General features: G+C 44.3%; 1 protein-coding gene and 1 long non-coding RNA gene across 2 annotated transcripts in view; one reads left to right on the top strand and one right to left on the bottom strand.

Annotated features, from left to right (window-relative positions):
* The window catches only part of LOC310678116, a 463560-nt gene extending 461643 nt beyond the window's left edge, over window positions 1–1917 (top strand). Inside the window, exon 2 of the long non-coding RNA XR_014511618.1 lies at window positions 561–1917. This is a non-coding gene — a long non-coding RNA (uncharacterized lncRNA). The remainder of the gene's footprint in view (window positions 1–560) is intronic.
* SGPL1 (sphingosine-1-phosphate lyase 1) overlaps window positions 823–25401 on the bottom strand; it is a 39500-nt gene continuing 14921 nt past the window's right edge. Inside the window, exons 6-14 of the mRNA XM_083441409.1 lie at window positions 23757–23885; window positions 10021–10109; window positions 8652–8757; window positions 8357–8455; window positions 6245–6394; window positions 4877–5115; window positions 3811–3957; window positions 3002–3122; window positions 823–2877 (exon numbers count right to left, since the gene is read on the bottom strand). Of these exons, the coding sequence (XP_083297535.1) occupies window positions 2734–2877; window positions 3002–3122; window positions 3811–3957; window positions 4877–5115; window positions 6245–6394; window positions 8357–8455; window positions 8652–8757; window positions 10021–10109; window positions 23757–23885 (1224 nt within the window). The 3' untranslated portion in view covers window positions 823–2733. The remainder of the gene's footprint in view (window positions 2878–3001; window positions 3123–3810; window positions 3958–4876; window positions 5116–6244; window positions 6395–8356; window positions 8456–8651; window positions 8758–10020; window positions 10110–23756; window positions 23886–25401) is intronic.

Raw genomic sequence — 25401 nt, 5'->3', positions numbered from 1 at the left:
GCCTAACTTACCTCCCAGGGTGGTTGTGAGGATGAAATGGGGTGGAAGAACCATGTACACCACCTCGAGATGCTTGGAAGAAAAAGCTGGCATATAAATGTAATAAAATGTCTCTCAAGTTTGAGGTGGGTGGGGTAGGGAACTAGGATGACTTTCGGATCCAAACCATTTCTTAGAATGTCCCATTTCTGGTTGTACCATGTCAGAAGGGAGAGAAATCCCTTGCAGAGGTCCAAGCTGTGATGTCAGAAGGACAGATCCAGTCTATGCTCTGGCCCCTGGGACCATAGGATCGCACCCTTTAGTAAACAACATCTGTGAGTGTTTGTCTCAATACAGTGGTACCTTGGTTCCCAAACGGCTTAGTTGTCGAACAAATTGACTTGCAAACCCGGAAGTGAGTGTTCCAGTTTGCGAACATTTTTCGGAAGCTGACCTCCCTCTGCAGCTTCCGATTGAGTGCAGGAAGCTTCTGCAGGCAATCGAAAGCTGTGCCTTGGTTTCTGAATGGCTTCAGGAGTCGAATGGAATCCCGGAACGGATTAAGTTCGAGAACCAAGGTACCACTGTACCTGAAAAGGAAAATGGAATGCACTCTCACATTTTACACTTTTGTAAAACCAAGTTAAAAACAAGTTTGGCAGCAGACCTGCATTTGTAATAATACTTGATAATTTGTGGAAGGTTGTACAGTACTTTGGAAGCATAGGTGAGTACTTACTCTCTTAATTTGAAAAAAGTTTACCGGTGAATGCAGCTCCACATTTAAAAATCTTATCTGCTAAATGGAAAAGTCATCCCAACAATATTAAAAAACAACTATTTTTTTCTGCCCTAGAATTTTTTTATTTTAAACCTGGAATTGTATACATGATGCATGATAAAGTAAACATGGATTATGCGTTCAAAATAAAATAGTACCGAGACAGTATCCTACAGGATTTTTTTTAAAAAGTGGTATGCAAACACATCTTCGACTTCCTGATTGGACTGCAAAACCCAACTCATTTCTTGCAGAAACTGACAAGAGTTTCATTCCACTCTAAAACATAATCAGAACTACTTGAAACACATTTCTGGGTGAATTATGCACAAGGATGTGATAGTCAAATGTTTCCCTTTCTTCAACAATGCAGAACTGTCAACTTGGTGAACAGCACACAGTAGTAAGTTATCATGAGCTCTGTACAAGTCCAAGTTGTATGCAAAGCATTCTGGTTGGACTGGCTAGATTTAAAACTAAATCAGAAAGATGGCTATGGAGGGCTAAGCCAATATTCCCAGAATTCACAATAGTCAAAGGGGAACATGTCCCGCTGAACAAATCAAGCCACAAAAAGGATTCTGTCATCATGGTGGAAAACAATGTGCTTCACAAATCTACAATTCGGTAAATTCACATTTGTGCTTCCTTCAAAGGAAGCACTGCTACCAAGTAGGAGGTAATGAAATATTTCATGAGACTGACCCAGTGAAGTACTTAGTACTGAAAACTCTGCTTTCAGCCTCACTTCAAGCCTTGGAAGAAGCTACTGGTGCCTGCTTTTCTCAGCTTTGCGCAGGAATTATAGCTGTTTTCTAAAAGCAAACTGTATACAATCAGAATACAAGTGAAGACCACTCCTCCTAGTCAGCAGGTAGCCCAAAACACAGTTGTGAAGTCCTGTTCTACCTATAAATAGGAACGGGGAGAGGAATGTTTTCATTATACCTGAGGCTGATTCACCACTGAGGTTATTTTCAGTGTGGTACCATAAAAGAGTTGATCACCTGTTGACTGACGGTATTCTGCTCCCTTCCTGGGCTTCCCAGGGGAAATCTATCAACATTAAGGCAAACCTGTGAGTGCTCTTTTTAGAAATGTGCCTTACAGTCAACGCAGCACAAAGCCAAACGGAGTCCGCTATTGTAAGATTACATTTAAAACAAAACAAAAAATTGATGTTAGCGCTCTCCACTTTTATAAAAGCTCACAACCAGTTACAGGAAGGAGAGCAGAGATCTGGACTTCTCAAAATCCAATTCTGGCACCTAGGAATCGCAAAATCGCTTTCTAACACTGCTGAGAGTGAATTATTTTAAGCTGGAGCAAAACATTCAGATAACTGAATAAGTGTGTTGCCCTTGAAGCTGTTCCACAGATACGCCACGACTCAATAGGGCTGTGGGCGGCACTGTAAAAAAATCCAGAGAAAAAGGAAAGCAGCAAGGTTGTACCATGGGGAAAACGAACAGAGTTAAGTACCTCGTATCTCCCTTTCAGTGCAAATCCCACACCTGGTGATTTGGAAAAAACAAACAAATGAGTTTCTCCTTTCTCCTCTTCCAACACTTTCAGTTCTTTTCCCATGGCTCATCATTCAGCACAAACAAACAAAGAAGCGAACCAGGAGGAAGGAAAGGAATGTATAGATTTTGAACACCTGAGAATGAGGGGTGTAGAATGGAGTCGTAGTGGCCATAAATATAGCTGTTCTGTTGAAGACTAGTAGTAGCAGCAGTGAGCAAGTGTGAAGAAACACAAGGAGTTAGTATTAGAAAGAAAGTGGGGAGGGAAACTACTTAACTCTGAAAACTCACATAAAGAAAATGGTGAACAGAGCCAATGCTTATCAGAAAGAGAGATGGGACAAGAACAGAGATCAAGCTGCCATATGATCTGCAGGAAGACCAACATTCCCTTCCCCTGGAATTCTTTAGAATACCATCCATCAGTGGGCAAGGCACACAGAATCAGTGGTGGCCTGGAGACCCATTCACATGTGCTTCAGACGAAGGAGACATTTCCGTGCTGTACAGGCAGTCCAAGTAAGAACCAGCAATCTCTGAAATCATATTCCTGTCGGGGATGGCTTGGGCCATGCCATAGATAGCACCCTATAAAAGTCAAAACAAAAAGAAAAGTCAGTCAATGCGTCCAAGCTTTTTTTTTTGCAAACGCAAGACACTCCTGCTGAAATTCAACCCAAAGCATCCCCTTTGAATTTGAGAGTCGTCTTACCAGGCCAGTGGTCTTGCCCTTGGGGAACTTCATAATCTCATGGACACATTCTTTGATGTCGCTCAGCAGCCGCTCAACCACCCCAGGCTTCGTGTGCACTTGGGTTAAGCAAAAATGAATACTAGGGAAGGAGAGAAAACGAAAAAAATTAGCTTTGTTCCCAATAGTGCTGTTCTGTTTCGCAGGCATTTGTACATAGCCTTTCTTTTAGTTCTAGAAAACTGCTGGTAGATCCGAACAGCATCTTTCATCCATACGCGATGCTCACCTGTGCAGAATACAGCAGCTGCTTTGGGTTTCGAACACAGACTGGAGCTGGCTGTAAATTTACATGAATGCAACAGCAAGCGCTGCTTCTCTGTGCTTCCTGTTCCTCTCGAGAAACCAAGCTATTTGTTCAGAGCATTGTGAAGTCACAGAACACCCAACGAGTCAATACCTTTTTTGCTCTGCTATTGAAATGCAGAAGCCATCTGTGCCAACACTTTTTTGGTTTTAAAAAAATAGTTAAAAAAGAAAGCGTCTTTGCGAGATCAAATGCCGGAGAAGCTTCCCGTCCTCGTCGCATCGTGGCGCAACGGCATGTGAATTCCTTTGCCCTTCCTTGCCATGCCCTCTCACTCCAGACACTTTAGAGTACTTGGCTCACGTAAAATGTAGTAATTTCTAATGTGGCTATTGCGGTAAATAAATTTTCTTTGGGGGGGGGGGGCGCCAAAACAGCTCTTTGGACTGTTGCTCATTCTCCTACCTGCTAGGTGATCATCAAAGCACTCAGCCCACAGAGCCCAAAATCACAACGAGCTCACCTTGGAGGAAACTGCAGAATGTTCAAATTCCAGCCTCTTGTTATTAACATGTTTGACAACCGATATATGTCAAATGTGTCCGACCCCAAAGCAAGCGCAGACACCTCGGGATTTCCAAAGATGAAGATGTTGTCAATTTTCCGCAGCCTTAAAAAGATGCAAGTTTATAAAATTTACACTATTATTATTTATTGAATTTATATACCGCCCTATACCCAGAGGTCTCAGGGCGGTTCACAAAACAAAATCAAAATATTCCTATTGGCTTTTGATACTGACGGGGGGGGGGGGGGAATGATGCATACACCCTAATTACATTTAATTCTGATAATATTGTTCAGATTTTTATTATCGTCAAAGGCTGGTTTCCCTCCCTCTAAATTCAGGGACACCCTCCATCTTCCCCTAAAAGAGCACAAAAAGCGGTTACTGATCAGTGTCACCCTTCTTCCCCTCTAGAACAGCTGCAAGGAGCAGTTCGGAAGCTTTCCCATTGTCGCTTAACCACAGTTTCAAGTTGGCTCATTTCACACAAACAGAAGGTTGACGAATACGCCGCTGTCAAAGGGAAATGTAAGCAAACACTTCCAAACTCCTTGCAGCCATGCTGGCTGGAGAAGGAGAGGGCAGCATGTGAGCTTTAGGCTTGCACAGGCCTGTTCATATCACACTAAACAATGGTTTGTCTCAGTGGTGGGAAACCTGCGGCTCATGGTCAGGGATGATGGGAGCTGTAGTTCAGCAACATCTGGAAGGCCATAGCTTCCCCATCCCCTGTCTAGCATGACATCTTAATGAGGCCAACGTTTTCTTAAGTTTTCATAGAGTAAGTCTTTGTGCCTCTCTTCTTCAAGGAGCTGCCACCACCTGCTATCCCAAGGATGGGGGGCTCTTTTAGCTTCATGGGCCATGTCCTTATCAGGATCAGCCTCATGGGCCAAATTTGACAGGTGGACAAATTTCAACAACATTATGATGCCATGAATGGCAGAAGGGTGGCCCCAACCATCTCTCAAAATCTCTATTTGAAGCATCTGGCTTTGTCCCCTATAAACCCCGCACGTACTCTGCTTCGAGGAAGCGCGCAGCTGCAATTATCTTCCTGGTGTATTCCACGTATCCGTCTTCTCCTATGTGCATCATGGTTGCCCAGCAAGCTGCAATGAGGCCACCTGGCCTGGAACCAGACATGGTAGGGGAGGCGTAGATACCTCCTGGCCAGTCAGGGGCAATGAAGAACTGATACTGCCGATATCTCTTGCTGCTGTACAGGATCACGGAGGAGCCCTTTGGCGCATAGCCGTACTGCAGAGGAAGAGATGGGAGTCCAAGGTGCAAAGCAATAAAAAGCAAGCATTTAATACAAGTCCCCCCGCACAAGAATCTGATGGAGACTGAATTCCACAGACATGGTCAAACCTCTTCTGCAGGGAATTGCAGGGTAAAACCAGCAACTTAACGATTCCATACTGGCTTCGGTGATTTTTAAAATGTTAAGTGTGGGTTTTCTTTTTTCTTATAAAGCATTGCAGCTGCTGAAAGTCTATGAGCAGGTGAGAGCTCTGCCAGATGAGGCCAAAGACCCACCTACACCAGGATCTCGCTCTCATCATGGCCAAGCAGATGCCTATGGGAAGCCTGCAAGCTACTTAGAGTGTCTCGTTCAAAAATGGGGCGTAACAAGGGGACAGGTGTTAACTTGTTAAAAAGACAGAGGATCACATCTGAACCCAGTTCCAAACATTCTGAAGATTATTAATGTATTAAAGCATTTAGTCTTCCATTCAAGTCCACTCCTTTCTTGCAAACGTAAATTCTCCTGCCATGTACACATCTGCCATCATGCTTATATACCCTGAACCTAAACAAGTTTACTCAGAAGTGCAGTGAGATTTATTTGCAAGGACTTATGTTTAGGATTAAGGGACGCGGGTGGCGCTGTGGGTTAAACCACAGAGCCTAGGACTTGCTGATCAGAAGGTCGGCAGTTTGAATCCCCGTGATGGGGTGAGCTCCCGTTGCTCACTCCCTGCTCGTGCCAACCTAGCAGTTCGAAAGCACGTCAAAGTGCAAGTAGATAAATAGGTACTGCTCCGGCGGGAAGGTAAACGGCGTTTCCGTACACTGCTCTGGTTCGCCAGAAGTGGCTTAGTCATGGTGGCCACATGACCCAGAAGCTCCCTCAGCCAGTAAAGCGAGATGAGCGCCGCAACCCCAGAGTCGGTCACGACTGGACCTAATGGTCAGGGGTCCCTTTACCTTTACCTTTAAGTTTGGATTGCAGTTTAGGGCAAATGTCCAGTGGCAATGATCATAAAAGTATTTCCGTACAAATGAACCGGAAGCAGAATTAAAGGAAGCATGCCTGATCCAGTTTGGAGAGTGGACAATCGACTCAAGCTAGATTTTCTCCATTAAACCTGCTTAAACTCACCTTGTGGGTATCTGCAGAAATGCTGGTGACACCTTTCACTCGGAAATCAAAACCCTCCTTCAGAGGGTACCCTGCCTTCTCCATGAAGACAATGAGAAAGCCTCCCAGGCAAGCGTCCACGTGGAAGGGAATCTTGTATTTCAATGCAAGCTGTGCCAAAGGGGGAAATCAACTTAGTTTCTCCAGCTAAATCAAAAGCAACGAGACGGAAACTTCCTGCCAAGTGTGAACCTCAAAAGTATCAAACCTATTTACATTGTTTGAAAAGACGACTGAGCATTCTTCCCCCAAAAGATGCAAAATTCACCATTCTACAAGCAAGGAGGCCCTGACCAGTGGCTTCAGATTCTGGTAGTGTCTACCAAAAGTCCTTCTATTTGTAATTTCCAAACTGTTATCCGCCCTTTGATCCTCATGAAGTCAAGGAACAGGGAGATCTGTATCAATACAAGGTTGCTTCAAATCCAAAACTGATCCCAAGGGACGGACCTTGTGAGGGACATGTTTTGATCATGTCTTTTTTTGCTGGCAAAGTCAAGGTCGCTCCAACTTCCAACTAAATGCTTGAACAGCTCATGCTTGGTATTCGCACTACAGGATACTTAAGCAGTACGAAATGTAGGGCACTGCCTTATACCAAGTCAGATCTAGCTCTATATGGACTGGCAGAGGCTCTCCAGAATTTGATGCAAAAATCATTGCTGTTCCTACCTAGAGATGCCAGGAGGTTGAAGCAGGGGTATTTGGCATGCAAAACATGTTCACCACCACTGAGCTGAAGCCCCTCTCTTAAGGTACAGCCTGACTCCCACCCCAATGCCCAGGGCAGGATTTGGAGCATAAATTGGCTACATAAATTTGCACGGTCAATGTAAATGTATGCTTCTAACCAAGAGCCACAGCTGACACATGCCAGAACATACAGCTCTCTCTCTCCTGAGCTGAGCCCCCACAGGTATCTGCTCAGCAAGTCATACGTTTTGCTAGAGCGGGTGACACTTGGTGAAAACTTCCATTGCAGCAAGGAGCAGGGAGCAGTTGAAATGCCTAAGTCAGGGGCCAGCAAAGTTTTTGTGGCTTCGGCTGGTTCACGATCCCGCAGACGCCACAGTGGGCCAGAGTTTGCGCGCATGCATGTGCAAACGCTATTTCCAGTGCTCCTTCCAGAGCGGAGGAGGTGTGCGCAGCTTCCCGTTGGCTGCAGGGGCTTCCTGCAGCCAATGGGAAGCCGGCCAGCGTCGCGGAAGGCGGTCCCTGTTGGGAAACTGTGTACGTGCAGCTACTCACACAGAGTAAGCTAAGGTTTGGCAGACAGCCAGAAGATCATGTGAAGGAGTAAGTCTGCCTGGTGATAACAGAGACAAGGAGACAGCTCCCTGATTGATCAAGCTATCTCAAGGGAGTGATAATTAATGGCCTACTAACTGGAATGTGTTAGTTCAGAGTTTGGAGTTAGAGTTCTGTGTGTAGGAGTTGTGAGTCGTGTCAGAGAGAGCTAGCAAAAGATCCGTGTTCTGTTCCTGTAAATAGGCCACTGTATGTAATAAACACCTAACTACAAGTTCCTGGTTCCTGCTTCGTCTATCCTGTCTGCAGCCAAGTCGCCAATTGCTTCCGTGGATTCTGCGTTTACTCTGCTAGGTCTGGCTAAGGTCCTGCAACTAGTCAGAAAGTTGCGAAACACCAGTAGGTTTTGCCAATAGTCCCCACTCTGCTCAGCGCTGGTTTAGCACAGCACACAGGAGCCGACCAAGCGGGCAGTGGGGGTCCATGGGCAGCTTAAACGATCCCCATGGGCCTTAGGTTGCCAACCACTGGCCTAAGCCCACAGAAGGTATGGTAATAGAACCGTTTGCAGCTATCTTCCAAAGATGTGGAGCTGCACTCAGCTACATCAGGATATTGCAGTCACTTTGCAAGTGATGTGAGTTTGTATTTATGGACACATGGTGCCATGCAGGAGGCCAGTTCTGTACTTGCAGCTGGGTTTTCCAGTCATCAGCTATTGACCCGGGGGCTGGAGGGATAAACTTTGTGTGTTGAAAACAACTCTCCCCTGACCTTACAGGAAGCAATGTATATCTCAGGTTGAAGTATCACAAAGGTAGTTACCTCTGCGACCTCCTCAATTGGGTCCATGACTCCATGAGGAAACTGTGGTGCTGAGCAGACCAGCATGGCTGTATTCTTGGAAATGGCTCTCTTCATTGCCTGAAAAAAATCAAGAGGAAACGATCAGGCAGTCAAGATGCTCTATTAGATACCAGTCTTCAGAATGGCACATCAGGCCTGCAACTATGATTGGAATACAGGGCCTTTTGATGAACCCTGTCCTAGGAAGCCCAACGATGTTCAATACTTTACAGAGTCACTATTGATAAGAGGTCTGAGAATATCTGAGCAATACCTTAACATCCACTTGCATCGTCTTGGTCAATGGAATGTGCACAATCTTCATCCCAAAATAATGAGCTGCTTTATCAAATGCTGCATGGACACTCACAGGAACCAGCCTAGGGAAGACAGATATAGCAAGATGTCTCAGAAAACGTTTGCAGTTGCCCGTGATTTGTATCTTTCCTGTTTCATCCCCTCCTTGTCTGCACAAAAATAAACTGATATATACCTGAAAGCCTGGGAGATGTGGGGGACTTAAAGAAATACATGCATCACATGGACCTCTGATAAGTTGTTTTTGCTATTAAAAAAACAGCAACCACACAAGACCACAGTTTGGAAAACTGCACAAGTTATTCTGTATGCCCAGTGGGGCATTTGGCTTGTCGCAAACAACAGTCACCACCCTCTGCATGGCAGGCAGCTTTTGAAATGGACGGGCTCGGGGTCGCTGATTCAAGCCTTACATTGGGCAAAAGATTCCCACATTGCAGGGGGGGCTGGACTAGATGATCCTCGTGGTCCCTTCCAACTTTGTGATCCTATTATTCTGCCTCCACTGACAGTTTATTCTTCCATGAACAACCACCAAACTCCAAAGTGCTCCTAGATAAGCAAAAGTCTTTGGGGGGGGGGGGTTGCATTTAGAAGAGGTTTCAAAGTTGTGCTTTTTGAATTCTTGCCATTCTGCAGTGAATGCAGAGTTTAGTTCAGAGTATGACTAACGGTCATAGGGGATGGTAGTTGGGAGTCCAAAAAACATCTGCAGGGAACCATGTTTGGCTACCCCTCCCGTTTAGTTTTGGATTCCATTATCTTCGGTATAAAGTATTTGTCAGTACGCCTTTCAACCGATGTCAGCGACTGGGCTCAATAACTGGTTCTGCCCCGATGGGGCTAGGCAACTGGAGCACTTTCAGAGACCTTCCAGTCCTGGAAAGCAGGTCCCAATACACTGGACCCACAACTGTGCATTGTGAGCACCAGACTCAGCAGAGTATAAATAACGCAGAAGCTAGCTGTGAAGCATAACTCCTTTTATTTCTAATAGCTACTACAAACTAAAGAACTACTGACTTGCATGAGTGTTAGATCTCCCACTCAGCCATCTGGTCACTACATAGATAAGACTGTCTCCACACACAGGCAGTCAGGAGCGGAAGAGTAGAAGAGCAGTTTCTGCCCCCTCCTTTCTCAAAACATCAGATCAGGAGATTCTTGCAATGGGAGGAGTGAAAATATAAACAGTATTGGCCCAGCATATGAAAAGCTAAAGTAAGTAAAGATGCTTAATGAAAATAACCTCCTATATTAAGGGTGTAATTAGTTACTTTGTTGGGGGGAGGGGAGGGGAGAGAATGGGCTAATGGGCTACATACATTTCTGGATGCTTGATTCCTTTTTCGTAAGCCAAATTCCTGTAAGCTTTACAGACCATCAGGATGCTCTCAGTCCCACCAGAGGTCATCTGTTAAGAATGAATTAAGAACAGCAGACACACTTAAATGACCACATACAAATGGAAGTACCGTCTTACACTGGAAAGTGAATTATAGTCCCTAGTTATCAGAAACTCTGAAAGAGTGTCAAGTGCGCGCGCACACACACACACACAAATACAGACACCCACGCACGCACATACACACATCACAGGAGAGGATGTAAGTGCCACAGCAACACCGAAATCAAGCCAAGGAGATGCAATGCCCTGTCCTAACAACGGAAGAATTCCACACACACAAATTGCACTAACAGAACAAAGGGACTATCAGCATGTTAACTACAAAAGCTCCTGTAGGCAGCAGGTCTTTTCCAACTATAGGGATATATATATTCCTATATATATATGCTTTCGTAGATTTTCACGGGTACAGGAATGCAGGTTTTGGTGTCCTCGGGTGTCTTCCCGTGTAAAAGTTGGGGTGTCTAGGCGACGTTTCGATGAGGTCTCACTCGTCATCTTCAGGCTGGTGCTTTCGGCTTCTTGTTACTGGAACAGAGCAGGATCTCAGTGTTTGAGTTCCTATAAATACTGTTGAGGAGGTGTGGTGTATAGCCTCCAATGTTCTGGGCAGAGAGGAGGTTCCCAGGCTAGTGTGCCTTTTCTTCTTTTGTTCCTTAATTACTTGAGGGATATCTTGAGTGATTTCTTGAGTGATTTCCTGAATCCCACTTAGGTGGGTCATTAGGTGTGGATTAGTTGCTAAAGCTTTCGTGTCTTGAACTCTTGAACTTTGTGAAGAGTTTTTCTGAGAAGATGGCTGTACTGCACTTGGTTGTGCTCTGGCTTGGCTTCGTGTATAGGGGCGAGCTGTGGTTTTGTGGCCTGTGCCAGCCAGATATGTGTAGGGATTGCAGGGGGGTGCAGCATCCGGAGGTGCCACCCTGGTTTGGCTACTGGATGGTGTCTGTAATTTATCTGTGGAGAGGGTCTGGGTTTGGGTCTGGTGTGGTTGATTGGTGATGGCGTTCTGTGTGCCTCTGGATCTGGTGTCAGATTTTGTGGGGAGGGCTAATTTCCAGATGTCTGGCAAGCGGGATGTGTCGTCACGCTTGTTCATGTTGTGAGGGTGTTTCTCTATCTCGATGGCTTCCATGATTATTCTCTTGTGGTGGTGTTCCATGTTAAAGAGCAATTTGGAATCTGCAAAATTAATTTCGTGTCCTGTTTCTTTCATGTGTTGGAAAAGAGAGGAAGTTTTTTCTTCTTTTTTGACGGCATTCTTGTGTTCTGCGATCCGTGCATTTATTCGTCTGTTTGTTTGTCCAATGTACGTGGCTGGGCAGACTTTGCAGGGTATTTCATAGACCCCTTGGTTTTCCAACTGAATTTTATCCTTGGGGTTTCTGAGGATATTGGCTATTTTTTGGTTGGTGCAAAAGGCTGTTTTGATATTGTGTTTATGGAGGATTTTGCTAATTTTATCTGTAGTGCCCTTGATATAAGGAAGGAGGGCTATGCCATTGTTTTCTTCTGTGTCTTGGTTTTTGGGGGGTGTTTCTTTTTGGATTAGCTTCGTAACCCTGTTTTGCTGGTATCCATTGGCAATTAACACATTTGAGAGATTCTGTAACTCAGTTGTCAAGTGGTCTTCGTCAGCCAGGCGTTTGGTTCTGGAGATGAGAGTCTTGGCTACGGAGTTTATTTGTGCAGGGTGGTGGTGTGATTGTGCATGTAAGTAGCGGTTGGTGTGTGTTTTTTTCCGGTAGATAGTGTGTCCTAGGGAGCCATCAGGTTTTTTGTAGATTAGGACGTCAAGGAAGGGAAGTTGGTTGTTGGCTTCTATTTCCATAGTGAATTGTATTTTGGGGTGTAGGCTGTTGAGATGTGTGAGGAAGCTATCCAGTTTTTCCTTCCCGTGTGGCCAAATTACAAAGGTGTCGTCAACATATCTGAGCCAAAGTTTGGGTTTGTGTTCTGACTTGTCTAAAGCATTGGTTTCAAAGTGTTCCATGTACAGGTTAGCGATGACCGGTGAGAGGGGTGATCCCATAGGTGCTCCTTCTATCTGTTTGTATCTTTGTCCATTGTGGATGAAGTACGTGTTGGTTAGGCAGTGGTTGGTCAGGTCCAAGATGTATTCGGGGGGATTGTATTTGTTTTGAATGGCTGTCAAGGCGTCATTAATGGGCACTTGTGTGAAGAGAGATACAACATCGAAGCTCACAAGTAGGTCATTGGGTTGTAGGTTTTGCTTCTTTATTGTTTCTATGAACTGGAAGGAGTTTGGAACGTGTGAAGAGATGGATTCTGCATAGGGCTGAAGTTGCTTGGCGAGAAATTTAGCGAGATTTTGTAGAGGTGAGCCTATGGAGCTGACTATTGGTCTGAGTGGTGTTCCTTCTTTGTGTATCTTGGGGAGGCCGTAGAGTTTGGGGCATCTGGCATCCCCAGAGAAAAATCATCCAGATGCCCCAAACTCTACGGCCTCCCCAAGATACACAAAGAAGGAACACCACTCAGACCAATAGTCAGCTCCATAGGCTCACCTCTACAAAATCTCGCTAAATTTCTCGCCAAGCAACTTCAGCCCTATGCAGAATCCATCTCTTCACACGTTCCAAACTCCTTCCAGTTCATAGAAACAATAAAGAAGCAAAACCTACAACCCAATGACCTACTTGTGAGCTTCGATGTTGTATCTCTCTTCACACAAGTGCCCATTAATGACGCCTTGACAGCCATTCAAAACAAATACAATCCCCCCGAATACATCTTGGACCTGACCAACCACTGCCTAACCAACACGTACTTCATCCACAATGGACAAAGATACAAACAGATAGAAGGAGCACCTATGGGATCACCCCTCTCACCGGTCATCGCTAACCTGTACATGGAACACTTTGAAACCAATGCTTTAGACAAGTCAGAACACAAACCCAAACTTTGGCTCAGATATGTTGACGACACCTTTGTAATTTGGCCACACGGGAAGGAAAAACTGGATAGCTTCCTCACACATCTCAACAGCCTACACCCCAAAATACAATTCACTATGGAAATAGAAGCCAACAACCAACTTCCCTTCCTTGACGTCCTAATCTACAAAAAACCTGATGGCTCCCTAGGACACACTATCTACCGGAAAAAAACACACACCAACCGCTACTTACATGCACAATCACACCACCACCCTGCACAAATAAACTCCGTAGCCAAGACTCTCATCTCCAGAACCAAACGCCTGGCTGACGAAGACCACTTGACAACTGAGTTACAGAATCTCTCAAATGTGTTAATTGCCAATGGATACCAGCAAAACAGGGTTACGAAGCTAATCCAAAAAGAAACACCCCCCAAAAACCAAGACACAGAAGAAAACAATGGCATAGCCCTCCTTCCTTATATCAAGGGCACTACAGATAAAATTAGCAAAATCCTCCATAAACACAATATCAAAACAGCCTTTTGCACCAACCAAAAAATAGCCAATATCCTCAGAAACCCCAAGGATAAAATTCAGTTGGAAAACCAAGGGGTCTATGAAATACCCTGCAAAGTCTGCCCAGCCACGTACATTGGACAAACAAACAGACGAATAAATGCACGGATCGCAGAACACAAGAATGCCGTCAAAAAAGAAGAAAAAACTTCCTCTCTTTTCCAACACATGAAAGAAACAGGACACGAAATTAATTTTGCAGATTCCAAATTGCTCTTTAACATGGAACATCACCACAAGAGAATAATCATGGAAGCCATCGAGATAGAGAAACACCCTCACAACATGAACAAGCGTGACGACACATCCCGCTTGCCAGACATCTGGAAATTAGCCCTCCCCACAAAATCTGACACCAGATCCAGAGGCACACAGAACGCCATCACCAATCAACCACACCAGACCCAAACCCAGACCCTCTCCACAGATAAATTACAGACACCATCCAGTAGCCAAACCAGGGTGGCACCTCCGGATGCTGCACCCCCCTGCAATCCCTACACATATCTGGCTGGCACAGGCCACAAAACCACAGCTCGCCCCTATACACGAAGCCAAGCCAGAGCACAACCAAGTGCAGTACAGCCATCTTCTCAGAAAAACTCTTCACAAAGTTCAAGAGTTCAAGACACGAAAGCTTTAGCAACTAATCCACACCTAATGACCCACCTAAGTGGGATTCAGGAAATCACTCAAGAAATCACTCAAGATATCCCTCAAGTAATTAAGGAACAAAAGAAGAAAAGGCACACTAGCCTGGGAACCTCCTCTCTGCCCAGAACATTGGAGGCTATACACCACACCTCCTCAACAGTATTTATAGGAACTCAAACACTGAGATCCTGCTCTGTTCCAGTAACAAGAAGCCGAAAGCACCAGCCTGAAGATGACGAGTGAGACCTCATCGAAACGTCGCCTAGACACCCCAACTTTTACACGGGAAGACACCCGAGGACACCAAAACCTATATATATATATATATATATATATATATATATATACGCTGAAGAATTGATGCTTTTGAATTATGGTGCTGGAGGAGACTCTTGAGAGTCCCATGGACTCCAAGAAGATCAAACCTATCCATTCTGAAGGAAATCAGCCCTGAGCGCTCACTGGAAGGACAGATCCTGAAGCTGAGGCTCCAATACTTTGGCCACCTCATGAGAAGAGAAGACTCCCTGGAAAAGACCCTGATGTTGGGAAAGATGGAGGGCACAAGGAGAAGGGGACGACAGAGGATGAGATGGTTGGACAGTGTTCTTGAAGCTACCAGCATGAGTCTGACCAAACTGTGGGAGGCAGTGGAAGACAGGAGTGCCTGGCGTGCTCTGGTCCATGGGGTCACGAAGAGTCGGACACGACTAAATGACTAAATAGCAACAACAATATATATATATTGAATATATATATATTCAACAATGAAACCCTTTCCAGTAAAGAGGAACGGATGACAGCAGTTGTGGTAAGGACTTTTCTGCAGCCAGACTTGTTGGTACACATAAACCCAAAAAGACATTGAAGTAATCTGAGAAAGGGGGACAGTTGAATGAGAAAGCTGCTTAAGAGACTCGGCTGTTGTTGTTGTTGTTGTTGTTGGCCTGGTGTTGTGGGATCCAGGATCCAAGCCACTCTTTCTTAACTTCTTTGTGCAAAAGCGTCTCCAAACATTCCAGCTACTGTGCACATCAGAAAAGAGCAGAGTTGTGGTATTTTGAAGATTATGACCACTCTTCATGGGACAATCCAAAATTTATAAGCAGTAGAAATGTAAATGAGAGTCTAGTCCATTACTGAGTGAGGTTGTGAGCGCAATTGCAGAACTGCCATGTTCAGACCCCTGCTTAAAGCTTTGATGTCAACTTTAGCCTATATAACACTGTCTTGGTTACCTTCCAGTGTAGACTATTATCTCCTTGAGACTGTATGAATCACTGTCACACGACATTCATTCTGATTTTTGCAATATATTGGGCAGCTGGCCAATGCCAGGTGACTCAGCAACAGCTGACAGCCTTTTCAAGCATGTCTAGCTGACTGACTTCCTCTAATACAAGGGGGAAGCTCAGAACATGACGAGCGAAAAATGAAGCAGACAACGTCTGGGAATATCTTTCTAATTCTGTATGCAAAAAAAAAAAAAAAAGCTGAATGCATTATCTCAAGAATTTGACTATTTTAAGGGAAAAGGAGAGATGTCTTATCACATATATTTAAATATACACACACACTTTCTCTCGAAGGAAGTTTAGCGGGTATAACTCTTCCTTGCTAATCTGTCAGTTCCACTACATATAACATTGGCATTCCACAGCAAAACAACACCCTATTATGATTATTTTTAAGCACCTCTAGAGTACTTCCTACATGGCATATGAATAAACAAGAACCATTTCTATGAAAGGAGAGGGAGAAAGAGCCTCATGCAGCAAATCTCAAATTCACTGTTTATGGTACTTGGGCGACAGTGGGTATATTTACACCACAAACCAGTTTAATATTAACATTCCTCTCCCAGGAATCCTGGGATGTGTAGTTCTGTGTGGGAATTCTCAGCAGACTACACTTCCCAAGATTCCTCGGGGGAGGTTATTACAGTTGAACTACCCACAACTATGCCTCAGCTGTGGAAACTTCATGAAAGCACAATGCCAGTACTGAAGGTCAATGTAATAGATTTAGTGCACTTACTATAAGGAAAGGTGAATGATATGTTTTTAAAAACAATAATAGAGGCACATATATTGTGGGCGTATGGAAAAAAAGAGTGTGTGCCAGAAGTAATAACTCGCACTATAAAAAATTACTTGCAAGATGAAACCACAAAGTCCAACTGAACGAGTACTAATTTAAATCAGCTCCCTGCCATAGAATTGCAGAACTGGAAAGGACCCTGAAGATCATCTAGTCCAACACCCTGAAATGAAGGAATATGCCACTGCCCCATGCAGGGATCGAACCTGCAACCTTGGCGTTATCAGCACCATGCTCTAACCGAGCTATCCACCTATGGCTTATTTGTGAAACCTGTAATTCCCTACCAAATCTCAGAATCACTGTAACCCCCTTGGAATATATAGCTCACAATTTGTCAATGTAAGATCCTACATCCTTTTGATTCCTCTCCCTTTAAAAAAAAACACAAGCCAAGAAAACAAACTGTCATTGCACAAGACAATACGTCACTCCCGACCCTGTCCCTCTAACAAAGAAAGAACAGATGATGCACTGTTTGTTTTTAGCAGAAGCCGGACAGCTGTGAAAACACCCAACAAGGAATTTTAAGCTGCTCAGCAAGATTCTTAGATATTATCCCAGTGCTGTTGTTCTTCCCAAGTGGGATTTGAGTAAAGCAGTGGCGAATTTCAGCATGGCATGTGTCTGGGAAGAAAAGGCTGGGCTTATTTGCAAGTGAGGGAAACATGGGGTGTCATCTCCCCACCCCCAAATAAATAAAACCAAAGATAGCATTTCCTATACAATAAACTCCTATTTTATTTTATTCTGTCCTGTTCTGTGCAGGGAAATTACTTGACAGGAAATCTTCATACTAGCCCTCCCCAACCTGGTGCCCCTTCATATGTTGTACTACAACTCCCATCAGCACCTGCCAGCACAGCCACTGATGGAAGCTGTAGTACATACATCAACATTTGGGAGGGAGGGAGGGACGTTCTGCTTCCAGTGCATATCTAGTTATTAAACCCCCCAGAACAGCTGGGCAAAAAAAGTGGCCTTACTCATTTTTCCTTTTCACTTTGTTTCTTGACAAGATTATTCTGAATGTTGCCAGTTTGAGCGGGGAAAAGCACATTTAAGATGTACATTTCTGAAGTCTGCAGAAGACAGAAAGGGTGTGTGAGAGACCAAGAGAAATATTCTTTGATTCAGGGATTAAAGATCGTGGGTAGTTTCCTCGTAATAGTGGGAATGGTTTGGCAAGCATAAGAGGCAATGTCAAGTTTGTTACAATGGTAGAGCAGTACGACAGAAGCATGTAATCCTCTGAATTTGGTTGGAAACCCACAAGACGGCAGCACATCTATGCCCACAGACACAGCAAAACTGGAGCGACACATAGCCTGAACCTCTGGTAAAAACAAAATGCCGCCGCTGGCAATTAATTCTTTATGGGTAAGAACAGAGGGACTGCTTGTATGACTTGGCAGGCTTTCACCAGAGGTTCAGACCGTGCGTTGTCCCTAATCTTTTTCTCACTGTTGCAATATATTTTGCATTTGAAAGTCAAGTGGAAAATTGGCTCCGTTACAGGCTGGAAGTGCCAATAAGGCCTAGGTGCATGGCCTTTGAAAACTGGAAATAAATCAGAGGTGGCAGGCAAGGGAGGAGACTAAAAATGAAAGCTCCCCATTTCACAATGTAAAACATGCCCGGGTGCAAGAGATGTGGCAAAGTCCCCCTGGAATTCCTTGGGTCAGGCAATAAGAATATTGCTACAGCTCTTCACCACATTTAGTTTCTTGGTATAGCATAACAGCTCAAGAACCTTCTTTGAAGAGTAGTAATAGGTAGAAGATGCTTGGGCTCAGTGGCTTTTGATGAGTGGCGGGTGCTAGCAGATTGCAAAGGCAGCAGAGATTTGCAAGTTTTAATTTCAGGAAATTAATTACAAAGGGTTGGGATCATATTGCATCTCTCCCTGTTCCTCCTGCTCTTGCACTGACACACTTCTGCAAGCATTCCATGCCTCTTACAAACATTTCATGGCAAAATCTCTGGCATGTCTTACCTCTTTAGATTAACAACTAGAGTATAGTCGGTGAAGGACACAGAAGTATGGGAACTTACAGCTGGCTTGCAGCGGCAGGGGGAGATCTAAGGGTAAGTTGTTTGGTTTTGCGGGGGTTGGCTGAGGTAGGTTTCTATGATGCACCTCCCCCAAGGGGAGGAATCATAAAAAGGTTGTTATGTAAACTTGCTGTGAAGTGAAACTCCGTGGGCTTAAAAAAATTCTGAAGCAACTACAAAGGAAGTAGCAAAGAAGGAGCTCCCCAGCATGCATGTATTAGGAGGACCCGAGTCAAAAGGTAAAAGGTAAAGGACCCCTGGACAATTAAGTTCAGTCAAAAGTGTTAGAATTCCTGCTCCATGACTGCAGTCATGGGATTGTTGTCTATCACATGACAGTGTATGTTTTGACTCCACAAAGTGGGAAGTTACGGAGACAGGATGTTTGTGTTACTGTGTTCTGTGAAGTGGGACTATTGTCCTTTGTTCTTTCTCTTTGCTGTCTGAAGTTAGAGAGGGAGCCATGTTGCAGTGCTTGGTGTGTGTTTATATGTAAATAAAGTAAATTAGACAAAATGCTGAGTTGCTAAGGTCTGTTACACAAGCTGTGAAGACCCTGCAGATCCCTAAGTGTTCCGATGTCTGTTGGCATTGGTCACTGTGATGTTTGGGCTGAAGAAAGCTTTTGAAGCTCCCGAACGATCGACCAGGAGGGAGAGAACATGCCAGTTGGGCATGTGTCTCTGCCAGGGTCCTACTCGAGTGTAGGACGAGCTCCTGACAAAAGGCGACTATGGGGTTGCAGTGCTCATCTCGCTTTCAGGTCGAGGGAGCAGGCGTTTGTCCACAGACAGTTTTCCGGGTCATGTGGCCAGGATGACTAAACCGCTTCTGGTGCAACGGAACTTCGTGACAGAAACCAGAGCACACGGAAATGGCCTAATTATGTTTTCATTAATCAGGCATCATTATTAAGCCTCAGGATAAACATTTGCCGTGCCCAAGCACTGAGGTAGGGCCTTGAAACTCAACAATTCTATACTGCGAGAAAATAGATCAAGAAAAACATTTTTTAAAAGATTAGGAAATGGAAGTATCCGTGCTCTACTCTCAAGTAAAAAACAAAACAAAAAACGGACACTCAGAATTCCAAAAACACATTTTATCTTCCAGAAATTTACAGCAAGAATAAAGAAAGAGGAAGATATATTGACAGGCATGGAAATAATCAATTAACAAAGACTGTACCACTTTTTAAAAAAGAATTGTTAATTGTACGTAAGCCTTTTTCTCTCTATAGTGCAGAAGGACCCATTTTATGTTGCCAAAAGTCAAACAGAATTAACTAAGCAAATAAAGGCTGCACTGGTGGATCTAGCAAATTAAGTCTGCACAGATTCAGTTAAATGGCTCTTTTGAAAGTGTGGTGTCAGTACGTTTGTGCAAAATGGAACTGTGGCTCCTAAGACCTAATGGGGCTTCGTGATTAAGAGAATGAGCTGTGATGATCCCACCAAGCTGCCGCATTACACACACATCTGTAACAAGAAGAAGGCTACTAGCCCGTCTTACAGGGTAGTTGTAAGCATTCATTGAGAATATATGTGAAGACCTTTAACCCTTGAGAGGAAATGCGAAGTAAATGCTAACCACCAACAAATATGCAGCTATTCAAGCAACTATTCATATCATTGAAGAATTCTTTCTTATGCCACACAGCCTCCTCAAAACACCATGTCGTATTTTCTGCTCCAAGTGAGTTCTATTAACCTCTAGCCATACACCTCTGAGTCCTTTGAACTGTTAACCTCCTTCCTAAGTTTCACTGTCTGTGGGCAGCTCCTTCCCTACAGGATTGCAAGGCGATGCTAACCCTGCAAGACGAGTTTGCAAGAAATTAATTTTAATAAGGTCTCCGAGCACACGAAAGTACAACCCTCGCTTCCTTACATCACTGCCTGGGAGCCTGCTGCTTCTTTAGCAACAATGCCTTACCCAGCATAGGTCACGGCTGGTGACTGGGCACTGAGAGCAGTGGTTTCAGTGCGCCACTGCTTAGTTGGAAGCACTCTGCCTCAACTGGTGGGCAAGACTGCACAACAACAGTCTCCGGTTCAGCCCCACAGACATAAGAGGACCAGCCCTCCTCACAAATAAGCTTCTTTCAGAGAAGTCACTTGGCAATTTTCATCTGCTGTTGGACAAGAGCAGCTGCCTCAGTACTTAAAACTGGAATTTTATCCTTGATCTCCCATTCAGGTCCTGTATACCTGAAGAAGTGTCTCCACCCCCTGAGGTCCAGCGCCGAGGGCCTTCTGGCAGTTCCCTCACTGCAAGAAGTGAGGATACAGGGAACCACACAGAGGGCCTTTTCGGTAGTGGTGCCTGCCCTGTGGAACACCCTCCAATCAGATGTCAAGGCAATAAGCAACTGTCTTACTTTTAAAAGACATCTGAAGTCAGCCCTGTTTAGGGAAGGTTTTAATGTTTAATGCTGTATTGTGTTTTTAATATTCAGTTGGGAGCTGCCCAGAGTGTCTGGGAAAACCCAGCCAGATGGGCGGAGTATAAATATTATATTATTATTATTATTATTATTATTATTATTATTATTATTATTCACCCCACACTCACATTCCTAAAAACGTACATGAAGCACAGAAGCACCTGCGAATATGGACAATGTACAGAAGGTATTTTTGGATCAGCGCAGATGACTGTGAAAGGCAAACTTAGGGCATTATCTACATTAATCACTAAGATGTATTGCATTTTATTCATCGTCGCTTCCTCAGTGATTCCTGGGAAATGTGGTATGGTGAGGGTGCTGGTTGCAAGAGACCCTTAGCCTTCTCTATCCCTCGTGAACTACACTTCCCAGAGTTCCCTGGAGAAAGGGGATAACTATTGCATAAGTCTAAGTCCATAGCACAGATGAGCATCCTAGCAGTAGAACTCTAGAGGCTGGTTTCGTTGTTCATAAGGAACACAGTGGAGGCTAAAGAAAAACAGATTTTTTTATTCTTGGTAATTTTTCTGATAGCTTTTATTTACATGGAGTTAGAAGATTAACACCATCCAGCATATTGAATGGCAATATTACATCTTGCAAGTTCATGTACGCCCAGGAACTGGAAACGGTATTGTGAACCTGACAGTTTTACTCTGGGGAAACGTCTGGAGAACATAAATATTGACATAAAGATGTTCATCTCTCTTGGTACAAAAGCAAATCAGTATACTTCACTTAAAGTGCATCATTATTATTTCGATTATTACCTACCCTTCATCATCAGGCTCCAGGGCAGTTACAACCATTTAAAATTCAGTATTTAAAATATGTAAAACAAATTGCAAGAACCGGGTAGGTCCTGAATACATGCATCTCATGTATCAAAAGCCAGGGTAAAGAGATGATGATTTAACTTTTATATGCTGCCTGTCTGACTGGGTTGCCGCAGCGACTCTTGAGCAGCTTCCAACAAACTATAAAACCACAGTAAAACAGTGGCGTAGCGTGGGGGGTGCAGGGGGGGCCGGCCGCACCGGGCGCAACATCTGGGGGTTAGGGTTAGGGGGCGCAAATCCATGGGTTAGGGGGCGCAAATTACTTGCCTTGCCCCGGGTGCTGACAACCCACGCTACGCCACTGCAGTAAAACATCAAACCCATCAAAAGGCAAGCCCTTGACCTAGTACAGATGTGTAGTCAAACAAATGTCCAGTTGGTTTCAAGTCCATCTATGGCATCCATTCTCTCCTCCCCATCCCCTCTTGGCATAGGTGAGATACACGGTTTCACAGCTTTGAAAGCCAGGGTTCCCAGATCCTGACCCACATACAATGCCTCTTGAATTTAACAGACTGACACTATGCAGAGGGTGACTGTTGTTGGACTACAACACCCATCACCCCTAGCTAGCAGGACCAATGGTCAGGGATGATGGGAGCTGTAGTCCAATAACAGCTGGCGACCCAAGTTGGAGAAACACTGTTTATAGAATGGGACGCTGCATTGCTAGGGTCATAAACCCTAGGCTAACTGCGACACAAAGTTAAAATTAATGGGGTTAAGCATGCCTAAATCTCTGCTGGATTTAGGCCTCTCATCCCATATCTTCATTAGCAACATTGGGGAGGGGGGGGTGTTTCCCGCTACCCCACCCCTTATTCTTGCAAACCTTGCAAGTGGCTGCAGGAGAGGGTCACTGAGTCAAACCGCGGGGGGTGTTTTTCTAGGTCTAAAATGAAACGGTGACGCTCCCTTGTTCTTTTTGCTATTGAATGCTGCCTGTCAATTAATCTTGTTTTATTTACAGTATTGAAATGTGGTTATTTTGTATGTTATTTTTGTTTTGCTAGGTTGTTATGAAATTGCTATCGCGTTATTTTGCTATGTTATGAAAGTTTTTGCAATGTTTGCTTGAAATGCATCTCTGCTTCTTTGTTGTAAGCAGCTTTGAGAAGTGTGTGTGTGTGTGTGTGTGTGTGTGTGGAAAAGCAGTATACAAATAAAGTGAGTGAATGAATGAATGAATCTTACTGACCCTGAACTGTTCCAGCAACAAACACCATCCACATTAGATCCAAAAGAACTCCTGCCTAATCACTCACCTTCTTGGCAACAGAATATAGAAGATGCTGCTACTAAACATATGAGTTGCTGAAATACCAACCACAATTTTCACCCAACATATTTATTACATACAACTTGCTCTGATAACACACACACACACACACACCTGGGGGGGGGGGGAGAACACAATTCTCTTTCAATTTTGACTTTTTCAAAAACTGGACACCCACAATTCTTGGTGTTGTCCTCTTTAGAAATAACAAGGCTTTTTACATTTGCAAGCAAGTTCATTGCCTGCCCAGGTCAACCATCAACATTATGTAAACAAACTAGCCAAGCAGCGTGCAACTTGGAAGAGAGGTTAATGAATAGGACTGCATAACTACCAAGGTATTTGGCAAGCTGTCCACAATTTCTTAATTACCTTTGTTGTCCACTGTGCCACCAGTTTGCCAGCACAGCTGTTAATTGTCAGGATAGCTTATATATGTTCTGCCTACACAGACATATAATTTAGCTACCTATATTTTAGCTACGTAAAATTTGTTTTCAGACTTTAACAAAATTTAAAGGTGTTTCGTTTCTCAACTGTTTTGTGGATTTCAGCTGTGGTTTGTCTACAATTTCATTTGTACACTGCTTAGGCAGCTCTTTCATCGAGCAGGTTATATACATATTCTAATAAATAAAATAACAATTTCATTAGAGTTGGCTAGACCCAAAGCAAACACAGCTTCCCTTGGAAACAAGGCAAAAAAGACGCACACTTTTTTCTGTAATGGATCTTTTAACATTTACACAAATACACTGGCTGCAGCTAGTGGGACTCATGTCGTGTTACTTACTGTTCCACAAGATTCGGGCCCTCCGTGGAAAAGCACACAAGCCATTCTCACGACCTCTGCTTCCATCTTCCTCACGCCCGGAAATATATCTGGATGAAGTGGGTTACTCCATGCAAATTCCTCATAAACCTTCAGGGAGAAAATTGGCACAGGTGAGATAGCTCCTGGAAAGTAAACCCCGAAAAGGTGATGCTGCACTGTACAGGAGAAAGTCACCTCACTCCCCATCCATCAAAGATGACTGGTTTCGGAGAAATCACAGGAGGACCCTGCAGAGTTTTCTCTGCTATAAAGTTAGTCCCAGAATGCTTTGCATACTGTCATATCATCCAAACACCGAGTTCTAATGCCGCAGAAGCTTTGAATAGGAGTTACGTCTCACGTGATGGTAGCTGTGTGAAGCGACGAGTGGAGCTATGCTTGGTGGCCTCAACCTCACAGACCCTACCTGTTCCATGCATTGGCCAACATCCACACCTTGGCTGCAAAGTCTGAAGCAGGGACCCCTGGCTAAATCATGTGAGAAGCCTACATGCACACACAGAGGCGGCTTCCCACCCAAGGCATGAAGAGGCGTTTTATTTTCAACTGTCGCCATTCATTCCTATCGTGGCTGGGGGCCTCAAAACCTAGAAGCAGCCCAGGGTCCCTCTGAACCTCTGAGGGGGGCCTGCAGAGGAGTGAGGAAGTAAACACAGCCCTGCTCCTCTCCTGCAGTTCTAATCACGTGGGCCTCAGGTGCCTCTACAAAGCTAGCGTGACATTTCTTCCTACTTATTTTCTATGGCAGAAGGAAAACAAGTTTTAAAAGAGATACAGAGGACTGTTTGGGAGTCAAGCAGACTATTGAACACCTTTCTTTTTTAACAAGCCTTTTTAGCGGAGATTTTGTATCCCGGCCTGAAGCTTGAAATTCTTTTTATACATGCTTTTATTGCAGAAACGCATCAGTTTGTTTCACGGGAAGCGATTGGTGATGAAATAATTTAAGTAAATTCCTTGTAAAGTGACTGTGGCAGAGGTAGGGACAGTCTACCAAACTCTTCCACCTTTTCCCTACAATTCCTATATCCATTGGGCATGGGAAGGGGGAAGGATAGGTTTAACTGAATTAATGCTTGGAAGTCACAGCATGTGGTAGCCAAACAACACCTTACAATTATGAGCAAGACACATTAATACATTTGAAATGATTCACAGGGCATAAATTCAGGGGAATTTCTGCTTCCAATTCCAGTATGTGTGATGCCTAACCAGTACACCTACTTCACTGGCCTGCCTGAACCTCATTTACTCACAAGTGGGATGGGGGGGCGGTTTCCCCTGTCACAATTTGCTTTCCACTTCACATTCCTTCCTGTTCCTTCAAAATAGAACGCCTCATTACAGGGAGAATTAGTTAATCCGTATTATTTAATTTGTACACCGCCCTTCACCCAAAGAGAGCACAGGGCAGTTCACAACATAAAAAATACAAAATGAGAACTTGCTTCATTTAAAATAAGTCATTCAGTGTGGTGTAGTGGTTAAGAGCGGTAGACTCGCAATCTGGTGAACCGGGTTCGCGTCTCCGCTCCTCCACATGCAGCTGCTGGGTGACCTTGGGCCAGTCACACTTCTCTGAAGTCTCTCAGCCCCACTCACC

Source organism: Podarcis tiliguerta (assembly GCF_965153285.1).
Source record: "Podarcis tiliguerta genome assembly, chromosome: 5".
Taxonomy (NCBI): domain Eukaryota; kingdom Metazoa; phylum Chordata; class Lepidosauria; order Squamata; family Lacertidae; genus Podarcis; species Podarcis tiliguerta.
This window is presented reverse-complemented; position numbering and strand designations above follow the sequence as displayed.